Genomic DNA, 13743 nt, shown 5'->3' on the forward strand with positions numbered 1-13743 from the left:
TAAAGCTGGAAAATTTGCACCACCTGGCCTTTCCTAACAATGATAGTGAACAAGCTGTAATCCTAACAGCTGGAGGGGAGATATGTTTCACTGAGGTTATTGGCTTTGAAATTCTGAAATTTTGCTCCAGCGCACCAAGTGTTGAAAGGGGTTAATCAGCCATATTGTTTAAGAGCTGTTTTTTTTTTTGACAACCATAGAGTGGGTGGGAGGTTTTCCACCTTATCTCCACCCCAGAGTGTGGACTTGGGCTTAAATGGTCGGCCTCCAGAGGCATTCAGTGTTCAGCGTGTTTGGAGAGAGTAACTCCAGGAAAGTGCTTGTGTTGGTGCTAAACTGAACCATGTTTTTTTGCTAACCCTGAGCCAGTGGATCCCAGCAGACATATGAACTGTGAGATAACCTTTTTGTTTTGTTTTAGCTGTTTTGCCCAAAAGGGCTCTGTTTATTTTACTTCTCCATGATTTATGCCGCATGTACCTATGCACTTTAAGCCTTTTAGAGATCATTTCACCTTATAATCTATAATAATCTTTATTTTTTTATATATAGCACTAACATATTCCGCAGCGCTTTACATTTTGCACACATTATCATCACTGTCCCCGATGGGGCTCACAATCTTTATTCCCTATCAATATGTCTTTGGAATGTGGGAGGAAACTGGAGAACCCGGAGGAAACCCACGCAAACACGGGGAGAACATACAAACTCCTTGCTTCAGCTTGCTAAACTGTTCAGAATAACAGTAATTTTGTTCAAGGGTGCCCAAACTTTTACATGTCACTGTAAATATATATAGCACATAGCAGATGTACAGACATGTTACAAGTACCTCGGCATCCGGCAGGGATAGGGCAACCATGATGATGAGGCAAGGAAAGCAACATCTGAACCCTCTGTCTAAAAAGTGCAATGCTGGGAACAACTAAGATCCTGCGCAGAACCCTGAAACTCCCGGCCTCTGTTAGAGGACTCGAGAACGAGGAAGGTGTGAAGGAAGATATATATATATATATATATATATATATATATATATATATATATATACACATATATATTTATTGAACCTGTTCTATGCCCAGGTGGCGAGCATTTTTATTGGTACATTTTTTATTTTATGCCATTTTTTGCAGACACTAAAATGGCACCGGAGATCGCGGTATGCGCACGTGCTGACTCTGGCGTCATTTTCTTCTAACATACAAGTAATGTACAGTATTACAACAGCAATGGCGAACCTTTTAGAGACAACTCAGACAGAGCAGACATGGACAGCAGAGGCTAGATGGGGGCAGCAGATCGGGCAGGGGCAACAAAAGTGCAGCCACAGACAGGAGCAGGGGTACCAGACCACATATACAAAGGAATATTCTCTCCCATCCTGGTATATGTCCCTCCATCCTGGTATATGTCTCTCCATCCTGGTATATGTCCCTCCATCCTAGTATATGTCCCTCCATCCTGGTATATGTCCCTCCATCCTAGTATATGTCCCTCCATCTTGGTATATGTCCCTCTATCCTGGTATATGCTCCCCCATCCTGGTATATGCTCCCACCATCCTGATATATGCTCCCCCATCCTGGTATATGCTCCCACCATCCTGATATATGCTCCCCCATCCTGGTATATGCTTTCCCATCCTGGTATATGTCCCTTCATCTTGGTATGTGCTCCCCCCATCCTGGTATATGCTCCCCCATCCTGGTATATGCTCCCCCATCCTGGTATATGCCCCCCCATCCTGGTATATGCTCCCCCATCCTGGTATATGCTCCCCCATCCAGGTATATTCTCCCCCATCCTGATATATGCTCCCCCATCCTGATATATGCTCCCCCATCCTGGTATATATCCCTTCATCTTGGTATGTGCTCCCCCCATCCTGGTATATGCTCCCCCATACTGGTATATGCTTCTGCATCCTAGTATATACTCGCCCATCCTGGTATATGCCCCCCATCCTGGTATATGCTCTCTAATCCTTGTATATGCTCCCTGTTGTGAACTCTGTTTTCAGGCTCCCTCTTGTGGTCACAGGTGGTATTGTGTGACTTTTGTTTTGGGCTCCCCCTGGTGGCTTTGTTTGTTATCCTGCGGGTCTGTGGCTGATCAGCTGCCTCGTTATTCACTTGGGAGTTTCCTATTTAGCTCTGTTTCACTTCCACTTGTTGCCGGCTGCCAATGTACTCAGTGCTATTCTGATTTCTTCTGACTACCTTGCTACCAGTCTCTTCAAGAGAAGCTAGGTTTCCGTTTTGTTCATTTTTTGATCATCTGTGTTCAATATGTTTCTTGTCCAGCTTGCTAATATGTGATTTCTCAGCTTGCTGGTAGCTCTAGGGGGCTGAGTTTCTGCCCCCCACACCGTTAGTTGGTGTGGGGGTCTTGAATTCTCAGCGTGGATATTTTGGTAGGGTTTTTTGCTGACCGCACAGTTCTCTATCTGTTTTCTGCTATCTAGTATTAGCGGGCCTCATTTGCTGAATCTGTTTTCATTCCTACGTGTGTCTTTTCTCCTTACCTCACCGTTATTATTTGTTGGGGGCTTCCTATATCCTTGGGGTTATTTCTCTTGAGGCAAGTGAGGTCTTGCTTTCTCTTTAGGGGTAGTCAGTTTCTCAGGCTGCGTCGAGACGTCCAGGATTTTAGGCACGTTCACCGGCTACCTTTAGTGTGTTTGGATAGGATCAGATTTGCGGTCAGTCCAGTTACCACCTCCCTAGAGCTTGTTCTTTGCTTAGTAACTTAGCTGGTATTTCCTGTGATCCCCAGCCTCTGGGATCATAACAGCTCCCCCATCCTGGTATATGCTCCCCCATCCTGGTATATGCTCCCCCATCCTGGTATATGCACGCCCATCCTGGTATATGCGCGCCCATCCTGGTATATGCGCGCCCATCCTGGTATATGCCCCCCATCCTGGTATATGCTCTCTAATCCTGGTATATGCTCCCCCATCCTGGTATATGCTCCCCCATCCTGGTATATGCTCCCCCATCCTGGTATATGCGCGCCCATCCTGGTATATGTCCCTTCATCTTGGTATGTGCTCCCCCCATCCTGGTATGTGCTCCCCCCATCCTAGTATATACTCGCCCATCCTGCCTGCGCTGTTGTTGTTCAATACATAAAACAAAAGAAAAAAATAAACACTCCTACTCCCCTTTCCCCTTGCTCTCCTGCCGTGCGTCATCATCTTCTGAAGCCTGCAACTGGCTTCAGCATTCAAGCCACAGGGTGCATGATGTCACTGCCATGCACCCAGTCACGTGCACGCTGATGTCAGCTGCTGGCCTCTGATTGGCCAACAGCTTGTATAGCGGCGCATGGACTCTGCAAGATCATGCTCTGCGATACAGTTCAGATGCATGGGTGCCCAAGGACACACATTCAGCTGAAGGAGGGGCTGGGGTCTGCGGCGTCCCCACTACAGCGCCGTTTTATTGAAGACACTCATCAGTAAAATGGCGCCATAGTGCAGTATGCGCATGCGCTGACTCCAGCTACACACTGCTCATGCCTCTAGGCTCCGGACAGAAGGTTATATTATAGATATGATAAATGCAATTGCTTGTGGTCCCCTGATTTTATGTGCAGAGTTATTACATGCATTCTTATGTTTTCTATCCCTCTGTATTTCAAAAGGTGATTTCATGTGTAAAGCGTACCAAGGTAGTCTGACAACTTCAACGAATATAACGGTGGAAGTTGTGGCATTGCCTCAGCCCGAGGCGATACAGGTGTCTCCCCCTCAATATGTGAGATGCGAAAATGTAGCAACGCTGACGTGCTGCGTACTTGATGAAAACTATGAAAACTATACAGTATATTTCTACAATGGCTCCAAAATACTCGGTAAGAAAGTACAGCGGTAATGCACAGAAAAATAGATAGATAGATAATAGATGATAGATAGATAGATAGATAGATAATAGATAGATAGATAGATGATAAATAGATAGATAGATAGATAGATAGATAGATAGATAGATAGATAGATAGATAGATAGATAATGTGGTGATACGCTACCTGAGTGTGTTGGGGACACTCGCTTGGCATAGGATTCAAGCACTCAGGCACGGTACCTCACACAAATCTGGTCAAATCCGGTTTATTAAACGTCATAAACCACATGACATACAGTCTATTCATGCATCAGATAAACTTCTCTGCCACATATTACAGTCCCCTTGTCCAGGGTTACCTTTCAGGAGTTCCACTCCTCATGCTGACTTCACGTCAGTCCCAGGTCCTCAACACGGACTGTCCAGGTCGACGGTCTCACAGTGCTTCCAGGACTCCAGTCCACTTCAGGACAATCCAACATTGACCGTACATCAGGTCCACAGTCTCAGGTGCTTCCAGGACTCCAGTCCATACCAGGACAATCCAACACTGACCGTACATCAGGTCCACGGTCTCAGGTGCTTGCAGGACTTCATCCAATACCAGGAATTTCCAGCACCGACTGTCCAGGACCTTGCACAGGAACCTCCCAGGCACATGTGATCCACACCCTGGTCACATTACATACCTGTAATCACTCCCCTGGGTGGGAGTGTGGGTGTGTGTGGCTAGTTCGACCCTCCCATCTCTCATAACTAGCCCTGCCAATCTCCCATTAGCATTACACAACTACTTGTGAGACTACAGGTCCCAGCATACCAACCAAACTTCAGATTGACAGCACAGAGTGTCTTCCTCTGCAACACACACAGCGGACATTAACACTCCTGCCGGACTTAGTCTCATCACATTTATGCCTCCAAGCGCATCTTGAAGCACACACACAGCGCCCCCTGGCTGTAACGTGGGTCACCGCACCACATACCTCCCCCCTTTGTTCAACCCTATTGGGGTGGACACATGATATAAACCCGGGGTTCTGACACCGGGAACCCACGTCACCTTTGATAGGCCTCCCCCGCCCCCAGCGGTCAGTTTGTTGGCCTTGGGCTTCAACCCTTGAGTCACCACCTGTCTGTGTCACCAGACCCTTTTTGGCCAACCCACTTTTACTACAAGGTCTTCCAGCTATGTCACTCATCCCTGAGTCAGCTGAGGCGACACTACTTCTTTCATTAGGCTGGGTACTTCCACCCTTTTTCTTGTCCACATTTCGGGTCGAACGTGGCAGCCATCTTCCATCAACAGGGCGCAGCAGTCCTGTAAGGCTCTCCTCTGTTCCTACAACGAAGAAGGGAACCATACCCTTTTCCCGAGGCAACTGTACTTCGTGGACACCAGGTATTCTCAACCTCACCACTCCAGATTTATCCACCATTTCTTGCATGGCTTGACCATTCCTTCCAATGACTCTTTTTACCATAGAGACGGGTATCTGTATTACAGTTTCCTGACGACTCCCAGCTTTTCTCACATGCTCCAGTCATCTAGCAGCGTCTTCATTCCGCAATTGGATCATCCACTTTGTGCGCACATATCTCCAGTGCATGTCACTCAGGGTAGCTACCCTCTTAGCTGTAACATCAGTTGTGGACAGCACCACTAACTGATTAGTTTCTGGGGACCAATTCACCTTACACGCCCCCACAGCCTTCCTGAACCCTTCATGCATAGACTCCCTAGCACATGCCTCTCTCAGGTCTTCAGGTACGTCTATCATGCACTTGAACAAGGAACTCTCCTTCTCTTCTGCTGTCATTAGACACCCATCTTGTTCAGGTTTCAAAGCCAACTTCCTCTGAGTATCACCAGTTTCCAGATGTTTGGCCAGGAAAGACACCTGCCGCTCCACCTTCTCCCAGGCTGCTTTATGCACAGACTGGCTTTCTTCCAGGCGACCTCTGAGCTCCGCCACCTCTTTCTCTAAGGCACTCAGCAGCCCATCTCCGTAGCTCCTCTTGCTTCAACTCGGTTTGTACTTCAGGTCCCACTCCTTTGGTGGCCTTCTGCACATCTTCACAATGTGCAACTGGTACCATTTCTTTGCACCCTTTACGTCTCCAGCGATGGGAAGATTTTTTCTTTTGGTGGGGCTCTTCTTTACTGTACTCCTTTGCTTCCTCAGAGTCACAGTCACCCGCATAGTCTGTGTCACACCCCACAGTATGGTGAACGCCCAAGTCACTCTCTAACTGGGTGTCAGCTCCACAGGTTCTTTTTACCACATTACAAACCGTCATATTGGGGCACACATCAGGTGACATCATGTCCGTAAGTTGGGCCCATCCACGACTTCCTTTGGTCACCAGTTTATCTGACCCGTCAGTTTTGGGAGGTGTTACTGCCAAAGTCGTGTCACTAAGTTGGGCCCGTCCACCATTTTCCTTGGTCACGCCCGCCTTAGGACTGTCAACTATCGGTGGTGCATTCTCTGCAACAGTTTTCATACACAATAATCCCACAGACACTTTCCCTTTTATCCACCAGTCCCACCGGGTTTCCAAGTCTCGCCCTATTACGATAGTATACCGTAAGTCCGGGACTACCCTTACTTCATGGTACAGGGACTCCTCTGTCGTGTCAATGTAGAGGCAGGCTGTCAAATGTCGTTTAACGTCCCCACCTGTGTCATTCACTCTTGTCCCTGACCCAGGTGACACAGTGCATTCAGAAGGGGTTCTCAGTAAAGTTGCTTTACTCCCTGGGTCTATCAGTCCCACCGCACTTTCTCCATCCAAAGAAAAAGAGCACTGTCGTGGCAAAACATTAGCTGAGCAATTCACAGCATAGCCTGGACCTGGATAGCACAACTGAGCCTGGGGCCCACTGGTCTGCGCCACCCCTTTAACTTCAGGAGGCTCCACCCCCTTTTGGGCCTCGGCCCCCTTTAGGGTCACCACCCCCTTAAGGGACTCTACCCCCTTTTGGAAACCAACTCCCTTTTTGGATGCCACCCCTTTTTGGGACTCCGCCTCCTTTTGGGCAACCATCCCTTTTTGGGTTTTTCGCACCATTCTTGGGACACTACCCTATTAGGGACACCACCCCTTCCCTGGGGTACACCCCGTGGACTCCCCACAGTACTTTCAGGCCCCAGTTCACACAGTACACCAATGTGACTCTGGCCTTGCACTGGCCCTTTAAGAGTCTGCAAACTAAAAAAAATGTTTTGTTTTTTTTTCCTTCAACTCTTCACCAGCTCCTGTTGGCAATCACAAGCCGCTGCTGCTGAACCTCTTGCTGCAACTGCAGCTACGCTCCACAAGGCTCTGCACGGCTCCACCGCAAACTTCGTGGACCCGCCGATCCACAGCAAGCCGCTTGTCACCTTCGTGGACCCGCCGATCCACAGCAAGCCGCTTGTCACCTTCGTGGACCCGCCGAACCACAGCAAACTTCGTGACCTCACTGAGCCACAGCAAGCTGACTTGAGAAAACAATCTTCACAGTCTCTCACTGACCCCAGTCAGCACAGACTCCTGTCTGTTACACATGGTTCTCAGACCGTTTACTCCTCTGGCTCAGATCAGCCAGCGCTGCAACATGTGCTTCTTGGACCGTTCCCGCATTCGAAACACCAAATGTGGTGATACGCTACCTGAGTGTGTTGGGGGACACTCGCTTGGCATAGGATTCAAGCACTCAGGCACGGTACTTCACACAAATCTGGTCAAATCCGGTTTATTAAACGTCATAAACCACATGACATACAGTCTATTCATGCATCAGATAAACTTCTCTGCCACATATTACAGTCCCCTTGTCCAGGGTTACCTTTCAGGAGTTCCACGCCTCATGCTGACTTCACGTCAGTCCCAGGTCCTCAACACGGACTGTCCAGGTCGACGGTCTCACAGTGCTTCCAGGACTCCAGTCCACTTCAGGACAATCCAACATTGACCGTACATCAGGTCCACAGTCTCAGGTGCTTCCAGGACTCCAGTCCATACCAGGACAATCCAACACTGACCGTACATCAGGTCCACGGTCTCAGGTGCTTGCAGGACTTCATCCAATACCAGGAATTTCCAGCACCGACTGTCCAGGACCTTGCACAGGAACCTCCCAGGCACATGTGATGCACACCCTGGTCACATTACATACCTGTAATCACTCCCCTGGGTGGGAGTGTGGGTGTGTGTGGCGAGCTCGACCCTCCCATCTCTCATAACTAGCCCTGCCAATCTCCCATTAGCATTACATAACTACTTGTGGGACTACAGGTCCCAGCACACCAACCAAACTTCAGATTGACAGCACAGAGTGTCTCCCTCTGCAACACACACACCGGACATTAACACTCCTGCCGGACTTAGTCTCATCAAATTTATGCCTCCAAGCGCATCTTGAAGCACACACACAGCGCCCCCTGGCTGTAACGTGGGTCACCGCACCACAATAGATAGATAATATATAGATATGGGATAGATAGATAATAGATAGATAGATAGATAGATAGATAGATAGATAGATAGATAATAGATAGATAGATAGATAGATAGATAGATAAATAATAGATGATAGATAGATAGATAGATAGATAGATAGATAGATAGATAGATAGATAGATAGATAGATAGATAGATAGATAATAGATAGATAGATAATAGATGATAGATAGCTAGATTATAGATAATAGATGATAGATAGATAGATAGATAGATAATAGATAGATAAATAATAGATGATAGATAGATAGATAGATAGATAGATAGATAGATAGATAGATAATAGATAGATAAATAATAGATGATAGATAGATAGATAGATAGATAGATAGATAGATAATAGATAGATAAATAATAGATAAATAATAGATGATAGATAGATAGATAAATAATAGATGATAGATAGATAGATAATAGATGATAGATAATAGATGATAGATAGCTAGATTATAGATAATAGATGATAGATAGATAATAGATAGATAGATAGATAGATAGATAGATAGATAATAGATAGATAAATAATAGATGATAGATAGATAGATAGATAGATAGATAATAGATAGATAAATAATAGATGATAGATAGATAGATAGATAGATAGATAGATAGATAGATAGATAGATAATAGATGATAGATAGATAATAGATGACAGATAGATAATAGATAGATAATAGATAGATATATATAGATAACAGATAGATAAATAATAGATGATAGATAGATAGATAAATAATAGATGATAGATAATAGATGATAGTTAGCTAGATTATAGATAATAGATAGATAGATAGATAGATAGATAGATAGATAGATAGATAGATAGATAATAGATAGATAGATAGATAATAGATAAATAATAGATGATAGATAGATAGATAGATAGATAGATAGATAGATAGATAGATAGATAGATAAATAATAGATGATAGATAATAGATGACAGATAGATAGATTATAGATAATAGATGATAGATAGATGCAGGTAGTATCTGAATGATGACTGCAAACTATATGAAACCTGTAGAAATAACCAAAATAAAACCCCTTTTTTCGATAATGTAATGCATTTTGTTCTAGGCACCAAGACTTTACGTGTGGGAAATATGGACTGCTTTAATTACACACAGTCGGTTGGGTGTAATGCTGATTCCATCTCTGTATATTGCACAGTCACCAATGATTTGAGCGGCAGCGTCAATAGCACCAGTCCTATGATAATAAACCGGATAAAAAGTAAGATAACGATTACCTAGAGGGAAGAAAGAGAAAGGGAAGAGATGGATGGAGGGGCTGGTTTAATTGTTTACCAGTATGTGGGGGAGTATTGTTCTGTACACTAGTGAGAGGCTGCCCTTAACTCATGGATACACAGCACATACAAGTACTGTGCTTATCACTAAATTAAAATATCATCAAAAATTTATTTATTTCAGTTCTTCAATGCAAAAAGTGAAACTCATATATTATAAGTAGTGTTGAGCATTCCGATACCGCAAGTATCGGGTATCGGCCGATACTTGCGGGTATCGGAATTCCGATACCGAGATCCGATACTTTTGTGATATCGGGTATCGGTATCGAAACAACATTAATGTAAAAATGTGTAAAAGAGAGAATTAAAATAAAAAATATTGCTATACTCACCTCTCCGACGCAGCCTGCACCTTACCGAGGGAAGCGGCAGCGTTCTTTGTTTAAAATTCGCGCTTTTCTTTCCTTACGTGAAGTCCCGGCTTGTGATTGGTCGCATGCCGCCCATGTGGCGGCGACGCAACCAATCACAGCAAGCCGTGACGTAATTTCAGGTCATTCAGTATTTTGAAATTACGCTCCGGCTTTGTGATTGGTTGCGTCGCAGTCACATGGGCGACGCAACCAATCACAGCAAGCCGTGACGTAATTTCAGGTCCTTAAGGATTTTAAAATTACGTCCCGGCTTTGTGATTGGTTGCGTCGCAGTCACATGGGCGACGCAACCAATCACAAGCCGTGACGTCACGGGAGGCTGGACACGCGCGCATTTTAAAATGGGCGCGTGTCCAGCCTCCCGTGACGTCCCGGCTTGTGATTGGTTGCGGCGCGGTCAACCAATCACAAGCCAGAAGGCTGGACACGCGCGCATTTTAAAATGGCTTCCCGGCTTGTGATTGGTTGACCGCGCCGCAACCAATCACAAGCCGGGACGTCACGGGAGGCTGGACACGCGCCCATTTTAAAATGCGCGCGTGTCCAGCCTCCCGGCTTGTGATTGGTTGACCGCGCCGCAACCAATCACAAGCCGGGACGTCACGGGAGGCTGGACACGCGCCCATTTTAAAATGCGCGCGTGTCCAGCCTCCCGTGACGTCACGGCTTGTGATTGGTTGCGTCGCCCATGTGACTGCGACGCAACCAATCACAAAGCCGGGACGTAATTTTAAAATCCTTAAGGACCTGAAATTACGTCACGGCTTGCTGTGATTGGTTGCGTCGCCCATGTGACTGCGACGCAACCAATCACAAAGCCGGAGCGTAATTTTAAAATACTGAATGACCTGAAATTACGTCACGGCTTGCTGTGATTGGTTGCGTCGCCGCCACATGGGCGGCATGCGACCAATCACAAGCCGGGACTTCACGTAAGGAAAGAAAAGCGCGAATTTTAAACAAAGAACGCTGCCGCTTCCCTCGGTAAGGTGCAGGCTGCGTCGGAGAGGTGAGTATAGCAATATTTTTTATTTTAATTCTTTCTTTTACACATTAATATGGATCCCAGGGCCTGAAGGAGAGTTTCCTCTCCTTCAGACCCTGAGAACCATCAGGAATACCGTCCGATACTTGAGTCCCATTGACTTGTATTGGTATCGGGTATCGGTATCGGATTGGATCCGATACTTTGCCGGTATCGGCCGATACTTTCCGATACCGATACTTTCAAGTATCGGACGGTATCGCTCAACACTAATTATAAGGAGTCATTACACACAGAGTGATCTATTTGAAGTGTTTATTTCTGTTAATGTTGATGATTATGGCTTACAGCCAATGAAAACCCAAAAGTCATCATCTCAGTAAATTAGAATACTTTATAACACCAGCTTGAAAAATGATTTTAAAATCCAAAATGTTGGCCTACTGAACTCAATACTTGGTCAGAGCTGGCTCCTAAAACACAGTGGACCTACACCAGCAGATGACCCCATCACTGATTGTGGAAACTTCACAAAAGAGTTCAGCTTGGGTTGTGGCCTCTCCACTCTTCCTCCAGACTCTGAGACCTTGATTTCCAAATGAAATGCAAAATTTGCTTTTCAGGTAAGATGCTTCTGGCATTGTCTATTGGTCATAAGTGGCCTGACACAAGGAATGCGACACTTGTAGCCCATGTCCTGGATGCGTCTGTGTGTGGTGGCTCTTGAAGCAATGGCTCCAGCAGCAGTCCACTCCTTGTGAATCTCCCCCAAATTTCTGAATGGCTTTTTCTTAATAATCCTTTCAAGGCTGCAGTTATCCCGGTTGCTTGTGCACCTTTTAATACCACACTTTTTTTCATTCCACTCCACTTTCCATTAATCTGCTTGGATACAGCACTCTGTGAATAGCCAGCTTCTATAGCAATGACCTTTTGTGGCTTACCCTCCTTGTGGAGTGTGTCAATGACTGCCTTCTGGACATCTGTCACGTCAACAGTGTTCCCCATGATTGTGGAGCTACTGAAACAGACTAAGGGACCTTTTTAAACACTTAGGGAGCCTTTGCAGGTGTTTTTTGTTTATTATTCTAATTTCCTGAGATAATGACTTTTGGGTTTTCATTGGCTGTAAGTCATGATCATCAACATTAACAGAAAGAAGCACGTGAAATAGATCACTCTGTTTGTAATTACTCTATATAATATATGAGTTGCACTTTTTGTATTGAAGAATGGAAATAAATTAACTTTTTTATGATATTCTAATTTAGTGAGAAGCACTTGTAGTTATAGAGATTGGGGAAGCCAAAAAAACAACTCCCACATTTCATACAGACTGAAAAATGCCAGATAAGCCCATTTTGTTCTTCCACCACTTTCCCTAACAGAACAAAGTTCCATCAACTGGCCATTGTATCATAATGGTGACCATCCTCCAAGTCCATCTATAGACATATAGATTCGTGATGCCAGAGTGCAGCACAAAATCATATGAACCTGTTTTCTGTGCCTCACTTTCAGAGAGAATCTACATTAGAAAATCTGAGTGCCTTCGACCAAGGCCTATGTACTGGTGCTTGTCAAGCCAGGATCAGTCTTTGATTGACTGGAAACCCTGTGACGTTTTCTCTTGCTTCGGTGTGGGGAGTTTACTGAGAGTGGTCTGGTCAAACAAAGACACTCAACCAAATAAGATCCTATGGACTGTAATGAAATGAGGATTTAAAGAATCGTTATAATGAAGGGATCAGAGGAGAATATGAAGGATTGCCAAGATTAAGGGATCAGAAGAGAATGTGAAGGATTCTTACAATTAAGGGATGAGATGAGAAGGTGAAGAATTGTTTTGAGGAAGGGTTTTGAGGGTGCGTAGCCAGTTCCAACACCACTGTTTTCTGAGAGAAAAAGAGGCAACTCCAGTACGAAAAAGAGCTAAAAATGTATCACTGAGCAGTGGAAAAACATTGCTTGGTTGTGTGAATCCAGTTTTCTGTTGCACCATGAGGGTCAGAATTGGGAACAGGCAGCATAAATTGCTGTACCTCTCCTGTCAGTTGTCCATAGTTTAGGCTGGTGGATGAGGAAAAATGGTGCAGGGAAGATGGGGGAGGGGTGTAAGATCAGACTTGATTGGACATGATATGGATGGAAGTGGTGGTCCACTGGAGAAGGCTTCTCGTCATTGAGGTTAACCCAACTTGTTTTAAACTTTTTGGAACTCCCTGACACAGATGTTTGTTGTTGTGTTTAGGTAACACATGCTCAAAAAAGGATAATCTTCCTGAAACACCGGTTGGGTTTAACTATTCTATGCCATGCCAGAACATCGACCCATCTAAGCTAGGCAACAAAATTTATCCCTGTAATAATGATGGATCCTGGGGTAATGAAATTAATGAGTGTTATTCAGCCAAGATATTTGCGCAGCTGCTGACTGTCAAGGTATTAACTGCTAAATTTATGTTATTAAGACATGTAGGATGAATTTCTGACATATTATTATTATTATTACTACTATGTCCAAGTCACTGTATATAATGACTCCAAAAGTACATTCTAGAGGTGTTCTGTACATTATGGGTCATAACCTGCACAGGGAAAAGTAACTACTGCTGTACGTTGTTACGGACTGGGTGTTGGAACCACTATGCCGTGATCCAAGCAGAGCCCGGAATGGCGTGACTAGGTGCCTCACCAAGTCAGACCT

General features: G+C 45.0%; 1 protein-coding gene across 1 annotated transcript in view; it reads left to right on the plus strand.

Moving 5' to 3' along the window:
- The window catches only part of LOC143808658 (adhesion G protein-coupled receptor F5-like), a 128838-nt gene that overhangs the window by 84642 nt on the left and 30453 nt on the right, over positions 1-13743 (plus strand). The window contains exons 10-12 of the mRNA XM_077291548.1: positions 3652-3861; positions 9443-9598; positions 13288-13478. Of these exons, the coding sequence (XP_077147663.1) occupies positions 3652-3861; positions 9443-9598; positions 13288-13478 (557 nt within the window). The remainder of the gene's footprint in view (positions 1-3651; positions 3862-9442; positions 9599-13287; positions 13479-13743) is intronic.

The sequence above is a fragment of the Ranitomeya variabilis genome, chromosome 2, assembly GCF_051348905.1.
Source record: "Ranitomeya variabilis isolate aRanVar5 chromosome 2, aRanVar5.hap1, whole genome shotgun sequence".
Taxonomy (NCBI): domain Eukaryota; kingdom Metazoa; phylum Chordata; class Amphibia; order Anura; family Dendrobatidae; genus Ranitomeya; species Ranitomeya variabilis.